The 21,191-nt window shown below is 47.8% G+C and overlaps 1 protein-coding gene across 5 annotated transcripts in view; it reads left to right on the forward strand.

The window, feature by feature from the left end:
- The window catches only part of INTS9 (integrator complex subunit 9), a 92,787-nt gene that overhangs the window by 5,125 nt on the left and 66,471 nt on the right, over positions 1 to 21,191 (forward strand). For 4 of the 5 annotated variants that reach the window (XR_014787010.1, XR_014787011.1, XM_084829434.1 and 1 more), the window contains exons 2-3: positions 2,760 to 2,887; positions 7,883 to 7,943. Coding sequence is in view for 2 of the 5 variants with exons in the window: in XM_084829434.1 (XP_084685560.1) it covers positions 2,760 to 2,887; positions 7,883 to 7,943 (189 nt within the window). In the remaining 3 variants the exon portion in view is untranslated. The remainder of the gene's footprint in view (positions 1 to 2,759; positions 2,888 to 7,882; positions 7,944 to 21,191) is intronic. The other variant, XM_084829436.1, reaches the window with a different exon arrangement.

A 21,191-nucleotide genomic window follows, 5' to 3' on the forward strand; every position in this document is an offset into this window, starting at 1 on the left:
GAGTATATTTACCCTGCTCCTTAGCCACAAAGGCTCCCTGAGCGGCTTACGAATATCAGTGGTAAGACAATGACCTTGTTCACATAACACGGCAGATTATCTTGGGTCAAATAGCCCAAGATGAGCTGTGGCATGTTTCAGGCACACGTGGCCGCCCATTTGAACACGCAAGACCTGATCGGAATGGAGCCGTGTCATGCAGACCTGGCCAGCATGTTTTATTCAAGAGTTAAACATGCCAGTGAGCCAGTGTAGTGTAGTGGTGAGAGTGACGGACTGGGAGCCGGGAGATCCGGGTTCTAGTCCCCACTTGGCCATGGAAGATCACTGGGTGACTTTGGGCCAGTCACAGCCTCTCAGCCCAACCTACCTCACAGGGTTGTTGTTGTGAGGATAAAACAGAGAGGAGGAGGATAATGTAAGCTGCCTTGGGTTCCTTGCAAGAGGAAAAAAGGCGGGATATAAATGCAATAAATAAATAAATAAATTAAACAACCCTCACATGACCCTCGATTAATAGTACGGTTATGTGCAGGTTATTTAACCCATGCTGACCAGGTTCGCAGGACACAGCCCAGCCCCTAATTGGGGGTTGCATATTCAAAATGGTGGCTGCAGTTCATCATGGGTTAAATAACTCATGATGACTTCGCCCTGTTCGGTCCCTGCTGTCAGGCTTGCAATCTAAAAGGCAGAGGACACAAGGAAAAGAGCTTCAGCTTGAACCAGATTGCTTCGGCTATTGGGCAGTATAGAAATGTAATAAATAAAATAAATAAAACAGAAGGGGATGGGGAGAGAGGAGGAAAAAAGCAAGTTTTAACCGCATGGTTCTAGACATGTCTACTCAGAAGTAAGGCTCATGGATTTCAATGGGACTTATTACCAGGTAAGCGTGTATAGGATTGCAGCCTAAATATTGCTTTTCATTTAAATGCTGCAACTCTAAACACGCTTACTGGGGAGCAAGCCCCACTGCACACTGTGGGACTTATTTCACAGTGAACAGGCCTAGAATTGTACTGTAAGTGTGGAATGTGTGGGGTTGTCCGTCCTCCTGCTTTATTTCCTATTTTTCCTCATGTGTTGTGCATTTTTGCGGTATTGTTCAAACGTTACATATGCAGATAATTTTTTAGCAACTGAAACCTTAAAGGTCAGACAAAGGAAGAGAGATGTTCTAAACTGTACAATATACGTTCTACAGCAGGAGTGGGCAATTTGCAGTCCTCCCAGGTTATTTTGGCCAACAACTCCCATGATCCTTCACCATTGGGTATGCTGGCTAGGGCTGATGCAAACTGTAGGTCAAAACATCTGAGGGCCACAAGTTGTCAGCCCCTGGTTTGCAGTCTCATGACAGACAGATTTAACCACCAGATCTTGTGTGAAATCCCCCTCTATCTTCACTCCCTTCTTGCTTGTGTTTTGGCTTTTCCCTTGCATGCCCATGCATGCAAGGGAAATTACGATTTCATACAGTGGCGTTGTGGGAGTCCCCAAGAGCTCTCTGATAAGTGCCGAAAGAGCTTGGACTTGGCATTCTTTTTCCTACTTTCCGTCTTGGATGACGGGTAATGGTTTACCGCTTAGTGTCAACACACAGTCCATACACCTGGCAATAGCTCTTTAAGTGGTTGCATGAACTCGCCTCTTCCTTGAGGATATCCCCAAGCATCTGACTGTCCAAATGCTGGAAGAAAACACTTATTTCCTGGCTTCTTCCACCAATCAAAGGTTTTGGCAACAGACCAGGTTGCTCTTTCTCAGTCCATTGCCTATTCAGCATTGCCTTCCTTCAGCTTCCTTGCCTCTTTGGTTTCCTGACCCTGAGCTTTGGTCCCATATGTCCTGGGACCTCTTCCCAACCTTCAGCCCTCCCTATAGCTATTTTAATCCCAGGCAAACTGACAACACTTCCTTCCCTCATAGAAGCTGAACTACAAACTGAACATTCCAAGCCATCACTCCAGTTTAGCCAATCAGTGTTAAAAGTTTCACTGCCGGAACTGGAATACAACATACATGAGTAAATACAGGGTGCATTCTGCAGTCATGGATGTATTCCTATCTGCTTCTGGCAATTCTTCCTCACCTAGTTTCCTACACCCCTGCATTCCATGACGTGTGTTTGGTTTGCCCTTTCTGTTGACACCAATTATGAGATAGATTCACTTTGGCAATTCCATGTGATAGATGTGAAAATGCCCCATTTTCAAACTCTTCTAGTAATCAAGGTTTCTTGGACTTCGTGTAAACCAAATTTCAGCATTCTGTCTCTTGAGGAAGTACTTCAGATTTGTGATGCTCCTGTCAATGAGTGAGCCAATGAGACCCACACCTAGGTAGATGGATTAACCTATGAGCTAGGTGAAGCAGTAGTTCAAGAAATAAAGCAATTGCTGTCCAATGCACTTCAGTGCCCTGTCTTGCTTTTCAATAACCTACAATACAGACTGCCATGTGATAACATATGAAGTGCTAATTGTCCTGGATCAGGTGCAGATAGCTACTACCCAGAGTTCAGTAGGTGCTATACAGGGAGCGGAGTGCACAGGTGAAACGTCGCAAGCCCTAGGAAGATTATTTTGATACTTTGCATGTCAAACGGAAGGGGAACAAGTCGTCATAACCTAGGATGTCATTTTAAATGGTGAGGATTCTTGGACCACAGTCTAGCACTGCTTCCCAGTCTGTGAATCCCATTTTTTACTTCCCTCAGCGCTAGTTATTTATTCAGTCCAATCTCATTCTTTTAGTATTGCTTGTCAGGGCATCCGACACTACCATGCAACATCCTCAAGTTCAAATCTACCACCATCATGCTCGATTGTGGGCTGGATATGACCTCTACTCTCAACTTTCTCCCTCTGCCCTTGGTCCAGAGGTATGTCATCTTATATACTACTTAAAACTTCTACTTTCTGCTTCATGAGCTATATTTTTGCGGGGGGAGGATTTAGAGGAGGTGGAGGAGTGACAGTGTCGTTGAAGGAGGCCCGGGGGTGGGTTACAGCAAAGGAGGTTTCGAATGAACATGCAGTATCATCCGATAGCATAAATAGACTTTGTCCACTTAAAAATTCCCTTTATCAAAATAACGTCCTTTGGCTCAGTAGACGGAAAACGTTTTATGGATTTATCGATTTGGTTTTCCAGATAATTTATTCTAAGCTTCAGTAAAGTATTGCAGCAGCAGCTCAGCACAAGTGAGGTCACTGATCTGTCATCTTTCTGGCTTCTTCATGCAAGAGGAGATAAATGGGAGGTAGATCTAAAGGGCAGGCATGCCAGACATATATTTCCACCCTAACCCATGCCCAGGTTAGCCACCTCTGTTGCAGGATCCTCAACACCATCTAGGCCTGCTAACGGTTCCGAATTCCTGGGCACTGGGGAGCCTTTGCTACTGTTTATAGCAGCCTTCCTCATCCATCCAGCACATCTGGAGGGCGCTGGGTTGGGGAAGGCATTGTTATAGAAAGCAAGCCAGTGTCTGCCATGATGGCACCAGAACATGGTCTGAAGGCAGCATGCCTCAGTCATGTGGCTGCATCTAAGCAGCCCCGGGTCTGGTCAGTGCCTGGAGTCATCTGATGGAGGAATGGCAAGATATAAATGTAATAAATAGATAGATCAATAAATGAACATGCCGGGCTGTGTCTGTCTGGCCAGAGCCTATATATTACATCCCATCTGTGTATGTGCCACGCCCCCACATGGTCCCATGTGCAGCTGTTCTGTTTTCTGAGTCATAGCTCAGCGGTTAAGCACATGAATCATAGAATAGTAGGGTTGGAAGGGGCCTACAAGACCATCGAGTCCAAGATGCTTTGTACCCAGAAGGTCCCAAGTTCAATTCCTGGCATCTCCACTGAAAAAGAAACAAGCCGCAAGTGCCAGAAGAACCCCTGCGTAAGCCAAGGGTGGGGAACGTGTGGTCCTCCAGATGTCGTTGGAGTGCAGCTCCCATCAGCCGTTGCCAGTATAGCCAGTAGTGAGGGATGATGGGAGTTGAAGTCCAACAACATCTGGAGGACCACACATGCCTCATCCCTGGCTTAATGTGTCGGAGAGCAGCTGCCGGGCAGAATAAACAGTGCTGGGTTGAAAGGATTCGTGATCTGGCTCACAGTAAGGCGCTGTAATATGTTCCTATGCAGCCATTCAGAGAAACATGTTTGTGCAGAGAACTACATTTGTAAAGGGGGCCTAAAAATCATTTTAAATCAATCAATGGGTCCATTGCCTAATTCCCCAACCTAGGGCCTCCCAAGTGTATTAGACACCATCTTCCCCAGCTAGCGCAGCCAAGTTGTAGCCCAACACATCTAGAGGGCACCAGGTTGGGGAACACTGGCCTAGTTTAATATTTTGCCTTCTTTCCCGGGCTGCCGCTGGTTTACTTTCTCCCACAGAACGCAATGGGAGCCATTGAGAACAGAGTCAGCCATCATCTACATAGCCCCTCCCCTTCATCTGCATATCCCTTCGGGTTCCATTTCTTGGCATGATGCTAAATGGGATGGAGCCATGGGCTAGTGGCTTTTGTGTTCATGGATGAAAGGGAAGCCCTGAAATATGGCGAACTGCTTGTTGTGTTTTGTGATCGTGATGTGGCTCTTACCAGAATGGTACTGGAGAGCCTGAGGTCAGCCATAGCAGAGGGAGGGTCCATGGCTCATTGGCAGAACACCTACTTTGTATGCAGGTTCAATCCCCAGGTAGGGCTGGGAAAACTCCTGCCTGAAAACCTAGACAGCTACTGCCAGTCAGTGTCAACAGTACTGGGCTAGATGGACATAAGAACATAAGAAGAGCCCTGCTGGATCAGACCAAGGTCCATCTAGTCCAGCATTCTGTTCACACAGTGGCCAGCCAGCTGCCCAAATGGGAAGCCCACAGGAGCACAACAGCACCCTCCTGCCCATGTTCCCCAGCAACTGGTGTACATAGGGATACTGCCTCTGATACTAGAGGCAGCATATCACCATCAGGACTAGTAGCCATTGATAGCCTCCTCCTCCAGGAATTTGTCTAACCCACTTTTAAAGCCATCCAAATTGGTGGCCATCACCACATCCTGTGGTAACGAATCCCATAATTTAACTGCACTGTGTGAAGAACTCCTTCCTTTTATCTGCCCTGACTCTCCCACCAGTTACCTTCCTGGAATGAACTCTGTCTCTAGTATTGTTGGAGAGGGAGAAAAATGTCTCCCTAACCACTTTGTCCCATGTCTGGCTCAGTATAATGTAGCTTCCTATGTTCCTAAGGCATACTTGGTTGTGAGTTCTGCCGGCCATAGTTAATGTAAAGTTAGTTTACTCCTCTTTGGGGAAAAGTTGGTGTGGGTGCTAATTTTCCAAGGCACCTTCGTAAGAGCCTTGCCTGCATAAGAGGCTGTATGTTCCAGGAAGCAGGTTAATCAGCTGAAACCTCCTCTCCCGTAGCAAAGTCAAAGGCAGAGATGCTGAAGTCCAGTCACAGAAAGGCTCTTAACCTTCCTTGTCTGGAGGAGCAACGCTCCTGCTTGTTTTATTTATGTGACGGGTTGAACTATTTGGGATTAATCAATCACTTCACTCTGGTGGCAGAAGTCCACCAGCGAGAGTTGTTTTATTTGGGCAGCTTCTGGTAAAGAGCTTCGATGGCATGGGAAAGATGGCCCCCTCCCGCCACCCGTTTGCATTTGCATCCTCAAAAGGGAGCATCTTGTCCTGATCAACGAGGCGCATGAAGTTCCCGGACAGAGGCCTTAACCACTCCTCTCTCCTTACGAATTATCCATGTATTACGTTTGCATCCCACCCTTTCTCCCAGGGAGCATAGGGTGGCGTGTGTGGGGTTGGCCCATTTTCCCTCTCACAACAACGCGGCGAGATAGATTAGGCTGAGAGAGAGTGACTGGCTCGAGAACAAGCAGCACAGCCAGTCTGTCCTTTGATTTTCCCCAAAGGATTGCTGCTGATTCTCAACTTTCTCAAGATTGCTGTCGATCCTCCACATTCTGTGACTGACCCTTCCCTCCAGTGAGGGAAGCTGAGGCTGCAGACAAGGTGCTTAGGGGCGTTCCGCCAAGTAAATGTGTACTCCGTCCTTGCCCATTTTGGTTAATTGCATCTAGCCAGAGGGCACTGAGCTGGCTGTCCTTTAAAAACCCTCTCTGGACCCAGAAGATAGTAACAATTATCACCTTGTCGCAAGTATCCCCTTTCGGGGCATGGTGCTTGAGAGGGTGGCCGCGGTTCAACTCCAGGCATTCTTGGATGGAATCGTTCCTCTGGTAACCTCTAGTTTGGATTACTGCAATGTGTTATACGCGGGGCTACTTTTGAAAACAGTCCGGACACTTCAGCTGGTCCACAAACAGCGAGATTGTTAACAGGCTAGCCAACATGATCGTATTGACTGAAAGAACCGGGCATATATAGCCTTGAGAAGACCGAGGGGAGATAAGATAGCGCTCTTCAAGTCCTTGAAAGGTTGTCCCAGAGAGGAAGGCCAGGACCTCTTCTCCATCATCCCAGAGTGCAGGACACAGAAGAATGGGCTCAAGTTACAGGAAGCCAGATTCCGGCTGAACATCAGGAAAAATTTCCTGTTAGAGCAATACAAGAATGGAACCAATTGCATAGGGAGGTAGTGGGCTCTCCCACACTGGAGGCATTCAAGATGAAGCCGGACAGCCATCTGTCAGGGATGCTTTTGTAACCCACAACAACTGAAGCATGGGTTACACTTTGACTTAGATTCCTGCATTGAGCAGGGGGTTGGACTCGGTGATCTTATAGGCCCCTTCCAGCCCTAGAATTATTCTATGATTCTGTGTCAGTGCTCTGCGATCTGCACTAGCTTCCAGTCCATTTCCAGGCCCAATTCAAAGTGTTGGAATTAACTTTTAAAGCCCCAAGTGGCTTGAGGTCAGGTTATCTGAAGGATTGTCTCCTGCCCTGATCCTAAGATCATCTTCAAAGGCCCTCATTTGGGTCCCCCCACCAATGAGGTCAAGGACATGGCTACTAAGGACAGAACCTTTTCCATGGTGGCCCCCTGGTTGTGCCATGTCCTCCCCAGGGAGGCTTGTCTGGTGCCTACATTGTGATCTTTTCAGCACCAGGTGAAGACCCCAGGCTTTTTAGTTCTTCAGTTATGTTTTAAATGTGTCTTGTTGTGTTTTTAGGTTTTTTCCTGCTGCTGGTTTTTTACTCTGATTTTGTTCTGTTGTAAACTTTTTTTTTAAGGTTTGATATTATGTTTCATCATGTTTCATTTTAGGGTTTTAATTGTAATTGTAAACTACCCAGAAAGCTTTGGCTATTGGACGGTATAGAAATGTAATAAAGAAAAATAATAAGATGTATTTTCTAGGCCCATTTCTATCCAGGTTCAGGCCTGGTTTAAGCACTGAAACAGCCTTTGTTGCCCTGATGGATGGCCTCAGCCATGAGAGAGACAGGGGGAGTGCAACCCCTTTGAGTCCCCTTGCTCTCTCAATGGCTTTTGCTACCATTGACCATGGCATCCTTCTGGACCTTCTCTGTGGGTTGGAGGTGGGAGGCATGGTGATATGGTACTTCTACTCCTACCTTCCAGGTCAGTTCGAGAAGGTAGCACGGGCAGTGGTCTGTTTGACCCCTGGCATCAGCTCCCAGACAATAATTGTATACCTGGGGTAGTCCAGCAGGAAGAAAATTCCATATACTGATTTAAGATGACCATCTTGAGCTGCAAGTCTCTCGTAGAGCCAGCTTTTAATTAGGTCCTTAGTTACACTGTAATTGTGAAACATACATAGCATCAGTGATTTAAACACAGCTCTCTGAAAAGAGTGCTGATTTCATCATAAAATCCATTAATGCTCCTTTTTTCTTTCCTGCAGTCCAAGGCTATCCAGGCTCCCAGGTTGGGTCTTAAAAGATGGAAGCACTTTCCTAGAGAAGGTACCGTACAGATGGGATTGGGAGTCCCAGTGAACCTAGCTAATTAGCCAGCAAAATTGACTCTAAGCTGATTTTACTTATCCAGAGGGGGCGGGCGGGAAGCAAGGCTGTTGCCAAAAGTAATTGAATTTTCAGGTCAAATAATTTGAATTGTAGATGTCAAATATATCTTGAAATGTCTCCCATCCATTTGCTTTTTCAATGAACCCTGTTGGAGATTATAGTCGTCTGCATACTTGCTTTAATAATTTCTAGTTTGGGACAGCTTGCAGACCATCCTGCTGTTTGCAACCAACAAAAAGTGCGTTGGCGCAGTTGTAGTATTAATATTCTTGAGTTCATTTCCTAGGAATCACTTCACTTGTACTGTATTCTTTCCCAGTCATGTAAGGCAGGAGGGGGCAGCCGGTAGGCTGCATGTGGATAGGCAGACCCATCCCAAGTCCATTCTGCCTGTGTGGGGAGGTGGCAACCCCCTCCCACCCACGCAAGGAGAGAAGAGTGCTTTAAAAGCACAAACCCCACCGAATCTGTCCTTTCAGAAGCCTCCCTTCTTCCCCCACACTGCTGACCTGATCCGCGGGGAACAGCTGAGCAGTGGGGAAAAGCAGCCAGGCTGCAGTTAAAGGCTTATATCTCACACACCCTCCGTGTTGTTCTGGTATGTGTGTATGGGGGGGGGGGAGTGGGTGTGTGAGAGGGGGGCAGTGGGTGTGTGCTTGAGTGGGCGTCCCCCCCCAGTATAAATCACTGTCTTTTTTTCTATCATCCAGTCTCTCCCCCTCCCCAATACCGAAAGTTTATTTTGTGGCACTAGCTTAATGTTTTGAAGATAACTTCATTCCTCTGGGGCTCCGTAAAATACATTACATATTACAGTTTTATAGACATATGTACACAAGATATACAGCACCAAAAAATACCACGGGCTAATCAATTATACACATTCACAAATACATTACAAACTTTCAGCCAGTTATATGGGGTGGAAAATTTTCCATGGAAATTTTTCCAGTGGTTTATTTTTCCACAGAAATTTTTCCATTTCATAAGTTCATTTGTAACAATCAACAGATGCCAATTTCAAATTCAATATTAGGCGAGCTTGGCAGTTTCAGAGTTGTAATTAATGTTTTTCCAGTGATCTTCCCTAGCAAGTGTGTGATAAGTTACATATGTGTCACTAAGGAATGCTGGGAATTGTAGGACTTTTTTCTGTCTAAACATGCGTAGGATTGAACCCTGAAATACATATATGTCTCAGTGTGAAATTGAACTAATAAGTAGTGACACTGAAATGGAAGATGGCTCAACAGCCTCAGTGGAGGGGAGTTGAACTCTGTTGCAGTAGATGAGTGGTTCTCAGCATATCATGCACATTTCTTTGGGTTGCTAAAATTAATCAGTGCAGCTTTCCCCAACCTGGTCCCCTCCATGCTGCTGACTGAAGGATGCTGGGAGTTGTAATCCAGCATATTTAGGGGAGAATAAGTTTGGGAAGGCTGAATTAGTGTGTTAACAGTTTTCAGGACCTTTGTTTTTTTCTTGCATTTAAACAATAGGGGAACTATATGGTCTTTTCTTTAAATGTTTACAAATATTCCAATAAAAATGTCTGCATAATATAACATCTAAATCACATTAAGGGTGCAATCATATGGCCACTAGTCAGCAGCTAGATGGCCATACGATAGGTCGGTTCCCGGGGGAACCAACCGGAGCCAAGCTCTGAGGTCAGTTTACTGAGAACCAACCTTCATCCTCCCGTGCTGCCTCATAGGCAGCACGGAATGGCCCCACGCTCAGAAGAGAGGCGCGGAGCAGCGGAAACGGGGCGTACCAGCACAGGGAAATCGGAAACCCGGTAAAACACATCCAACGTATCGTCTGGCCACCGCTTCCCCTGTTCCACCTTCCCACAACTAGGCAGCGGAAATTGACTGTCTAGCCACAAATGCAGGGCAGCTGAAGCACAGAGGGGACAATCCCCTCCGCGCTTCTCCTGCCCTGCATTGGACAGGCGCACACCTCTGAGTTCAGAGGTGGTCGCCTATCGCTGTAGGATTGCTCCCTAAGTGTGCTTTAACTTTCCCCCTCAAATATTTCAGTTCACGTGCTTGTGGTATATCGAGACAACAAATTAACGGGGTACTTTTTTAGTTTTGCTGTTTATTTCACTTGTATTTAGTAAACATGCTAAATTAGATCACTCTCCAGTGATTTTCTGATATAAACAGAAAATTTTCTAATGCAAACTGAATATTTTGCCTGTGCAAATGACCATATACTAACTAGCCTAATTGTGATCAGAAAGTTTTTTGGGAATTTTTAAAGAAGTTGTTCCAAAAACTATATGAATGTTCTTAGCACAAGAAAATTCCCAAATGAAGTCCTTACATGAATGTATTTACAGACACTAAGCACAACCACCCACTACATCTAAAGCTCTCTACCCTTAGTCTTAAGGCATGTTTGTGTTTAGTTTATGGTGTTTTAGAATGTTTAAAATGTTTGACATATTTTAAATTGTTTATAAAGATATTCATCTAAGAGTTTTATCTGGGAATGTGTTTGAGAACACATATCATTGATTAGTCCATCACTCGTGTGATCTGGCCTCACTTACAGTTTTTGACAACTTCTGGTTCCTCCCAGGTGTTGGCTATCCAGTCTCCCCCACCCCAGATATTCCCATTTTGTGGACATGACGATTGAAGTTGCTGTGCGTAGGCAGAAGTGTGCTGCGTTGCAGCAGTCATGTTACTTGGTGGTGTCTGTCTGGAAGTAAAGTACATTTCTTAATGGGCCAGATACCTCAAATTCCCTGATTTATAACCTCAGGGTTCCCTCCTCTTATGAAAGACTGGCAGACAGACCAACACCCTGAAAGAGTTCAGCCGGTTCAGATAAACTTGGTTAATTTATTCCAGCTTTCTCCAACCTGGCGCCATCCAGATATGCTGGGAGTTGTAGTCCAACACATCTGGAGGGCACTAGGTTAGGGGAGGCTATTCTAAGGACTGTCTCAGTGAATCAAGGCATTCTTTCAGACTTAAATATCCCACGATATTAGGCCATTACTTATGTCGGCTTTCAGGTTACACATTAGAATTATGTGCCTGAGCTTTTTGGGAAACAGATGATTAATGAACACATCAAGCATGTTCTGTCAGCGCGCAGATGCCTCACAATGCCGTCCCACTTAACCTAATTCTTACGTCCTCAAGCAGGTTTGCCCTCATAGACTTCAGAAAACGCCTGTCAGCATCTTTGCCTTTTAACCTGAGAAAATGCAGCACGGTCTTCCGTGCGGGCTGGGGAGGATGGGAGTTATGCGTGGTCTAACACATCTGGAAGGTGCTAGCTTGGGGAAGGCTGCTGTGTCTGACTTTAGGTCAGACTTAGGTCAGAGATGACATAACGTCAACCCTGATGCATGATATTGCCTATCTATCTATCTATCTATCTATCTATCTATCTATCACATTTCTATACCGCCTAATAGCCAAAGCTCTCCGAGTGGTTCACAGCAATTAAAGCCACAAAATACGTCATAAAATACAATATAAAATATAAAAGCTTAAAACTATAGTATAAAAGTACAAACCAGAATAAAACCTAGCAGCTACATGGAGATTTAAAATACAATAGCATATTTAAAATAACAGAACTAAAGGTCTAAAATGCCTGGGAAAATAAAAATGTCTTCACTTGGTACCAGAAACAGCATCACATAGGTACCAAGCGAACCCCTCTTGGAAGCCCATTCCACAGCCAGGGTGCCACAGCAGAAAAGGCCCTCTTCCTAGTAGCCATCCGCCTCAGTTCCTTTGGCGATGGCTCCCGGAGAAGAACCACTGAGGATAATCTTAGGGTCTGGTCAGGTACATATGGGAGGAGGCAATCCTTCAGATAACCTGGCCCCAAGCCCTTTAAGGCTTTGAATGTTAGCCAGTACTTTGAATTGGGCCTGGAAATGGACTAGCAGCCAGTGCAGATGGAAAAGTACTGGCATAATATGATCACAGAATACAGAAAGAGAAGACCAGGGCATTATTTGGTCCACCCTCCTCTTCCCTGACCAGGATTTCCCACATAAACGCATTCTCCAAGACGGGGAAGTCTCTTGGCATCTGGGATCAGCTGAAATCTGTTCTTATAGCAGAAATCAACTTGTCACAACAGCAACTGTAGCATTGGCTTTTAGTGTAAGCAAACACGCCAACGTGTCTGCTCAAGGATCGTTGCTGGCCGCAGAGCAAGGTGTTGAACCATTGTCAGCTCAAGGGCTGAATTCAGTTTTGGAGAGCCTCTCAGGGGCCGCATTCCAGTGGCGGGCAGGCCAAAGGCAAAGGTGATGGGGCCAAAAATGCCGGCATATTTTAGCTCAAAGTTCTTACTGTCCATAGCGAAGCCTTAGGAGAGGCATTTCAACCTTTTAGAATGGGGAAAAGGTACGCAAAGCCAGAGGAGAACCATGGGAATACAGAACACTGCCTTATATCAAGTCAGACCCTGGGTCTATCTACCCAGTATTGTTGACACTGACTGGCAGCAGCAGCTCTCAAGGGTTTGAGGCAGGAATTCTTCCAGCCCTACTTGCAGATACCAGGGATTGTACTTGGGGCCTTCTACATGCAAAGCAGAGGATCTATCACACTGAGCGGCAGCCCTTCGATCTGTGGTTGGGGGGCAAGGGGGTTGGGCTAGGAGAAGGGGCATGGTCATCTGGGGTAGCCAAAGGGCCATATTGGGGGCCGGGCCAGATATGGCCCATGGGCCTGAGGTCCAACAGCCCTGCTGTAGAGGGTTGTCCCCATTAACCAGACTACTTATGGTTCAGTGCTGTTTGTGGCGATCCCATATGTGCAATATGTACGTAAATAGTAACGGTTTGTATGCATGTATGGTGGCTGGTATGTACCTGGAATGATTGACAGGTGAGTGTGAGGCGGGGCTTGGCAGAGTGTGGGCAAGAGTGGCAGTGTGGCAAATGGAAGAAAGGGGAGTGGCTGAGTGAGCATGGCATGCAGCGTGATTGGAGGAGAGCTTGTGCAGAAAGAGGTGAGGGGGTGCTTCTGGAGAGTCAGGCAAGTCCGGGGGGAAGGAAGACTGGGTACAGCTAGATAAGTCCGAGATCAGGTGGGGAGGTCAGAGTGAGAACATCTAGTGAGGTAGTCTGTGGGCTAGAGAGTATGTCCGATAGTGTGAGAGGTTTTGAACACAGAACTAGAAGCAAGAGTTATATTGTGCAGTTTGTAGTGTTGCCCTATTTTAATCATCATCCCTGATATCCTTTCCTCATCCCAGCCCAGTTCCTATTTCCAGTCCTGTTGTACCAAATAAACCTTCTTTGTTTTCGATTTTAAAAGGCAGTTTCCTTTTTCGTTATTAGGAAGGGTTTTGTGGAATCGCCCCCACGGGCCGGCTGCTTGGTCTGTGCGACCAAAACGAAAGAAAGCAGCTCTGAAAGGGTCCTTGGTGGCAGCAACTGAGAGAGTGGTGAAGCATCACAGAACACCAACAGAGGATTGTGGGTGACAGCCTAAAAGTGGCAGTGTGAGGAGAGGCACTGACCAAAGCACCTGACCTGGTGACTCGAAGTAGGATCGTGAGGTGGTCAAAAAGGCCTCGGGTCCTCACACTGTTGACTTGTGAGACACTGTTGGTGGAACAGGGCATCTTGGCCAAGAAAATCCCACCAGCCTACCTAAGACTTCCACTTCTTCATACATGGCTGTGTCTGTGCAGTTAGGGTTGCGCCAGTCCATGTTTATATAAAAATCAGTTCATAGGTTTGTGCCACACTTGAGTGTAACTCCAGGAAGTGGAAACCAGGGTGTTTCCAGAGAGGTGGGGAGTGATCTGGAAATTGAAGGTATATCCACCACCCCTTTGTCATGGTCAGATCACTACTGGTGGGGTTGGACATCTTGGTTCCACAACTCCTCCACAGGGGTGGAGGACCCATTAAGATGGTCCGCCCCAGGCTTCTTATGGATCCAAATGGATTCCTGACTGCGCTTGGTGATTCTTTGGAGCATGCAAATGGCTGCTTGGTCGAGACCCTGGTGGATGGCTGGAATGCTGCAATCACCAGGGCATTAGACTGAGTGGCTCCGAAATGCCCTCTCCCCCTGAACAGAGCTCAGATTGCACCATGGTTCACCCCACGGTTGCGAGCTCTGAAGTGGGAGGTGAGACGGCTAGAGCACCAGTGGCGGAAATCTCACTCTGAAGATGATCAGACATGGGTTAGAGCTGCAGCTTCAGCCTACCTCGTGGCGATAAGAGCAGCAAAAAATAATTTTTATGCTGCCTCTATCGCGTCTGCAGTGGTCCAGGCCCTGGTCAGTCCAGTTGTTCCAGAACCATTCTAAGGCCTCCTGTGATGAGTTTGCAAAGCACTTTGCAGATAAAATCAACGGGATAAGGAGTGCTATTCCGTGTGCTGTGGATACAGTTAGTGAATGAGGGGTGGCCAGTGGCAGATGAGTTGTGTGGGATCGGTTCCAGCTTCTTCCTTCTGAGGAAGTGGACAAGGTGCTTTCAGCTTTAAGGCTGACCACCCGCTTGCTCGATCCTTGCCCATCTTAGCTCATTATGAGCTGCAGGGAGAGACTTAGGGAAGGGGCAAAGGTGGTGGTGAACGCCTCCCTCGAGGAGGGAGTGATGCCATCAGCCGTCAAGGAGGCAGTGATAAGACCACTGTTAAAGAAACCCTCCTTGGATCCCCAAGACTTGAACAACTTTTGCCCAGTCTCGAATCTGCTGTTTTGGGGCAAGGTGATTGAGCGGGTGGTGGCTTTGCAGTTGCAGGCACACTTGGAAGAAGCTGATTATCTGGATCCATTTCAATCGGGCTTCAGGCCTGGGCATGGGAGAGAAACCGCCTTGGCTACCTTGGTGGATGATATGGGTAGGGTTCTGGATAGGGGCAAGATCCAGAACCCTACTCCTTCCTTCTTCTCCTTGATCTCTCAGCTCAGGGATGATACCGTCAACCACGGTATCCTCCTGGACTGCCTGGAGGGGTTGGGCATAGGGGACACCATATTACGTGGTTCCGTTCCTTCCTCTCTGGCAGGTAGCAGAGGGCAGCTCTGGGGGAGGAGACTTCAGACCCTTGGCTCCTCTCTTGCCGGGTGCCACAGGGTTCTATTCTCTCCCCGATGGTATTGAACATCTATGTGAAGCCGCTGGGGGCTATCATCAGGAGGTTTGGGGTTCATGGTCACCGATATGCAGATGACATGCAACTCTGCCTCTCATTTAAATCCTCGCCAAGGTTGGCTGTAGAAACCCTGGCCAAGTGTCTAGAGTCGGTGAGTGGCTGGATGGAAAGGACATAAACTGAAACTGAACCCCGACAAAACTGAAGTACTTTTTGTGAGAGACAAGGGGAGGTTGGGGGAGGTTGACCTGGTGTTGTATGGGGTTTGGCTATCCCTGAAGAACCAGGTCCACAGCCTGGGGGTCATTTTAGACTCCCAGCAGTCCATGGAGGTTCAGGTGTCGGCCGTGAGCCGGGCAGCGCTGTACCAACTCCATCTGATATAGTGGCTGTGCCCCACCTCCCTCACCATCTGCTCCCATCAGTAGTTCATGCCCTGGTCTCCTCTAGCCTAGACTACTGTAATGCGCTCTGTGTGGGGTTACCCTTAAAGACGGTTTGGAAGTTGCAGCTGGTGCAGAATGCGGCAGCCCGCCTGATTAAAGGCAGCCGTCGGTGAGATCACATCACTCCAGTGCTGAAGGAGTTGCACTGGTTACCAGTTGTTTTCCGGGCCCAATTCAAGGTGTTGGCATTAAAACCCTATATGGTTCTGGCCCAGTCTATCTTAAGGAGCACCTCCAGCAGCACCAGGAGGTGATCTCAGTGAGATCAGCCTCGAAAGGTCTTCTGTCTGTTCCATCAGCCAGGACAGCTAGGCTGGTAAGGACTAGGGTGAGGGCCTTTTCTGTGGTGGCCCCCACTCTGTGGAATTCCCTCCCTATTGACCTCTGCCATGCCCTCTCTTTGATGACCTTCTGTCGGTCTTTAAAAACCTGGCTATTCAGGCGGGCATTTGGGGTGGGTTAGGGTTTTTTAGGGCAGTGTTGTTATGTTGTTTTGTTCAGCTGATTATGTAAATACATTGTATTTCATGTTATTAGTTTTGTATGCCACCTAGAGTGGCCGGGTAGCTGGCCAGATGGGCGGCTAATAAATCTAATAAATAAATAAAATAAATAAATGGGTTTCTGTCACACTTGAGTGTAATTCCAAGAAGTTGAACCCAGGATGCTGACATGTTGTGGAGGGATGGGGCTATGGAGATTGGGATTGACATGGTCCTCAGTGGTGCCCATCTAATTCTATGGGACAGTGCATATGTACTGCCTGCTATCTTGGACATAGCTGACAGGGAGGGACCTGACCCTCACCCCAGACGCTGAGCTCACCATGGACGGGTTTAGTTCTCCTTCTCCACTTTAATAGTATCCCATAAAAGTGAATGGCAGCCCTTTGCTCATTTAAGAAAAAATGAAGCACTGCGGTAGCAGGACACGGCCCAACCACCCCTGATTCTTGTTCGCCCAATTTTCACTGCTAGGGATCCAGACGGCACAGAGGGAAATCCCATGTCCAGGCCCTCCTTCCACACTCCATCCTAACGAGGGTCATTTCTCTGGTACACCTCTGTAAGCAATTGCGGTTGGTGCAGTTCGCCATCATCTGCTCTGTTCACCCACCTCTTCATTTTTTGCTCGAAAGAATGGAGAAAGTGGCAGTAGAGATGGCTCCCTGTGCGCACCAGAAGCGCCACCATACATGGAGAAAGAAGCCAAACAATCCATGAAGCCACCACACGGTTCACACACACAAAATGGATTGGCATCAGCATCTCTCTTCCGCTTCTCACCGGCTGCTAAATGCATGTCGTGACAAAGATGTTTTGCATCGCCAATGGGACAACTCAGATCTTGAGCTCCAACACCTTGGTGGTTCTGACTCGCGGCACAGATGCTGCCTCTCAGAGAGCTTCTCCCCATGGATCTCGAGGGCTGTGAAGGGACACGGCAAAAGACTCAGCCGCCCTTCAGCTACATTTACAAATCAGTTGCTGGCTCCTCTAACTGCCAGCGTTGCTGATTCCACCTGGGACCCCTGATCTTTGTCGCCTCCTGCATCTTCGTCCATTGCAAAGAAGCTCATTGAGATGTTTCATTGATGCATCAAACTCCAGGGCCTCTTGCACGGTCTCCGAGAGCTAAAACAGCAGGACTGGCAGCGTGGCTGCCCACAGTAAACTAGACAGGAACGCTCAAACTGGACCTAGGGGGAGGGTACGTGACTGTGTGACTGTGTGCCCGTGCACGTACAAGCATACGCTTCAAACCATCTAGAATGTGCAGTTTGATTTGTGTAAATTAACATGTTTATCTTGCACCCTTTACTATAGCCTTATGGTGCCCAAGGGCACTAAAGTGCTGACAGACACCTTCATAGGATCATAGAATAGTAGGGCTGGAAGGGGCCTATGAGACCATCGAGTCCAACCCCCTGCTCAATGCTTAAATCCAAGTCAGAGCATCCCTGACAGGTGGCTGTCCAGCTTCACCCTGAATGCCTCTGGAGTGGGAGAGCCCACCACCTCCCTAGGGAATGGGCTCCATTGTCGTATTGCTCAGAATGTCAGGAATTTTTTCCTGATGTTCAGCTGGAATCTGGCCTCCTGTAACTTCCTTGCTGCCTGCAAAAGCTCCCTGCCTCTCCTGATTTTTTTTTAATTTAAAAACTTTTTTTTTAATGGGAGGCTGCCATGCTGCAAAGTGAAGCACCAGCTGCAGTGCCATCTTTAATCTTCGTTCAGCCACTGACAGGAGAGACTGTGGAGTTGGTTGCTAACCTCTCAAGGACAACGCCCCCCCCCCCCCGTGGCCCCCAGAGGGATTCATAGAAAATTAAAATGGTGAGTGGCTGCAGCCCAGTGTTTTGCTTTGAAGCGTGCCGACCCGCCCAGAAGAAAGAAAAAGTATGCTGTATGGTGGTAGGCTGCATTCTAGAGGGTTGTGGGGAGTGAAGGGGGGTCCTTTGCCTGTCCCATATGGCTCTCAGGAGCTCGTTTCTGCTTTTCCACTTCTGTATGTTAGTGGTGTTGTTTTTTTAATTTATTACATTTCTATACCACCCAATAGCTGAAGCTCTCTGGGCGGTTCACAACAGTTAAAACCCGTAAAATACAACATGATGAAATATAATATAAAATTTATATTAATAACTGCTTATATTATAAAATAAAAACGAAACTGAAAGACTAAAATGCTTGGGAAAATAAAAAGGTCTTCACCTGGCACTGAAAAGACCACAATGCAGGTGCCAGGAGAGCCTCTCTGGGGAGGTCATTCCACAACCGGGTGCCACAACAGAAAAGCTCCGCTCCTTAGTAGCCACCCACCTCACTTCCTTTGGTGAGGGCTCTGCTGAAGACATTGGTTTTGGGGTGTGTGTGTGTGTGTGTGTGTGTTTGGCCTGGTTTTGTGCGGGTTTTGCTTGTGGGGAGGGGGTGCCTGGTTTGTCTGTCTGGTTTGGGCATGGTATGGCAGGTGTTTTGCCTGTTCATCTATTTCTCTGAGCATCACCAGTTTGTCTTCTGTGAAACTGGTAGTTTGTTGTGCTTTCTGGGGTCAAGTGTGTGATTTGGCATTTGGAGTTCAGATGCCACCTCTACACTGTACTCAGTTTTTTGGCGTTCTGTAAATGGGTGTTGGAACAGAAGGCTGTGGGTCCAAATGAATGGCTTTGTGTTTTTGAATCCATAGCCCACCTCCGCCTTGTACATAGCTTCTTGAGCAAGTTACTGTTCCTTTAGGCTCACCAGTTTGCCTCCTGGAAAATAAGTGTTTTGTGACTGGTTGCACCCGCTGTGGCAGCCATTTTGTGAATGGCCAAGCCCCATCCTCATGGCAGCCACTTTGTGAGATTACCCAGGACACACACTCAACATTCCAAATGTGCCCAGTGGCCCCAAGTGTGTCTTCCAGCTGGCCGGGCGGTCTGCAGTATACTGCCATAATAACAGCACTCTTGTGTCTCATTCCTATCCTTATCCTGATTTTTTCAACAGGGTTTCCATTCTCAGAATCACAGATTTCAGTACAGTAGTACAGATTCTTCACATATTATACTACTCCCCCTCCCTTTCTGCTGGGTCTGTTCCTTTTGAACACAGGAGACCTTTCAATTGCTATATTCCAATCATGAGTCTCATGCCACCAAGTCTCAGTGATACCCAGTAGAGGCAGGTGGCTCTGACATCAGGGGGCAGTGAATCTGCTCTGGGTTTCAGTCAGAACCAGTCACGACCCTAAAGAAGCTATCCAAGGTGCTGGTTAGACTGGTTCTGACTGAAACCCGGAGTGGATTCACCACCCCACTGATGTCGGAGCCACCAGCTTCTGCTGGGGATCCCTGTCAGATTGTACTTACCACCCTGGATTAGGATTTCGAGTTCATTTTGTACGATTCCCATGCTCCATGCATTCGTATAGAGACACTGGAGGCCACGGGCATGGCATCTTCCCAGTTTCCCTGCTGTATTTACTTGCAAATGCCTTTGCTCCCCCTCCACTGCCTTGCTTCTCTTGTGTCTCTCATGTTCTTGTCCCTAATCCTTGACTCCCCGTGAGGAGCATCCCATCATCCCCAAGAAGTCCTTTCTATTCCTATTGCAGTCCATGAAACCAAACCTTTGCCGACGGCACCATCCTCGTAGCCAGCTGTTCGCGTTCAGCAGTCTTCTTTCCCTACTAGTGCCCTGACCTTTGGCAGGAAGGAGCGATGAAAGCTCCTTGTGCCCACAGTTCCTTCACTTTCCTACCCAGAGCTTCAGTGTCGTTGGCCATGGTGGCCGGGAATTATGGGAGTTGTAGTCCAGCACATCTTGGAGAAGGCCGCAGTAGGCCCCGTGCACGTGAAGCGCTGAACATTGCAAGTAGTCCCGGCAGCTGAATGAGGACGTGGCTGCATGTTCCTCGAGAGCATCCAAAGCCCCTCTGATTCACTGCTTCTAGCGGGCAGGTTTAATTATGAGTCCAGCCGCACTCTATCTCGCCCCCGTATTGACCGTTGTGCCTGCTTAGAATGACAAATGAGTTGACCAGTGCTGCGCAGAGACTGGGCCTGGGGTCAGGGGTGGACACTTTGTCTTGTAAGGAGAATGGGGCTCTTTGCTGCATTTGGCTATGCTTGTTTTAAGTCCGGGGGGGGGGGCACCCGCCTTACCCATCATTCACCTTTTAACTCCTCTTGATGAGGTTAAGAGCCTTCTGCCATTAGATGTAATTGCTCATTTGTTATAACTTGGCAAAATTGCTAGAATTTCTGAAGAACTGAATCCAGGCCCTGCACCAGCCTTAGGGGAGATGCAGCATAGAGGGAGGGGAAGGTAAAACACTCTGTTTGGGGAATCTGCTACCTTTCACTGAGGGGGACCCCCTCCCAAAGCCCCCTTCTGCTTAAGAACTGCGTAGGGGAACAGCTCATACCTCTGCTTTCATGGAAGCATCACTACCTTTATGACATCGTTCCAATCCCCACTTTCATCTCAGACCTATTTGCATGTCCAGCAACCAACTCGCCAGATACCGAGGAAGGGGGGCCAAGACTGCCATAGTTTAACAGGGCCAGAAGCAAAGAATATTCATGTGGGCACATGCAGAGGTGAGGAAGATGCAGCACAGCTTCCGCCTTGAAACCCCCAGGGTTGAAAGTGCAGAACTTGCAGAAGATGAGACGGAGGGGTGGAAGGCACCTGGCGCCAAAGGAAAAAAGGGTGGATCAGAGGGAGCTGGCAAGGAACAGGCCCAGCTTCAGGTTTTTGTTAGCCCTGAGCAAGTCCTGCAATGGGCCCACTCAGAGTCTCTGGCTAGAATCATAGAATCATAGAATAGTAGGGTTGGAAGGGGCCTACAAGGCCATTGAGTCCAACCCCCTGCTCAGTGCAGGAATCCAATGGCTAATGGGTTCCGTGCTGATAAATGGGCCCTGGCACTTGGCCGACTTGGCCCACCTCAGACACCATGCCTGGGAAGGAAGATAGTGTCAGCAGTTGCCCACCCGCTGAGCTAGAGCCCATCTCGATGGCTACATCTCCACCCACACCGCTTGGTGGGCATCTGGCTGGCTTGTGAATTATGTTGCAGTTCTCCCTTAAAATCGTTTGTAGGTAAAAACCCAGTAGGTGGTACTCTGTCCTCCGTTCA

The sequence above is a fragment of the Heloderma suspectum genome, chromosome 1, assembly GCF_057233095.1.
Source record: "Heloderma suspectum isolate Gila_16-S chromosome 1, 16-S_ref, whole genome shotgun sequence".
Taxonomy (NCBI): Eukaryota; Metazoa; Chordata; class Lepidosauria; order Squamata; family Helodermatidae; genus Heloderma; species Heloderma suspectum.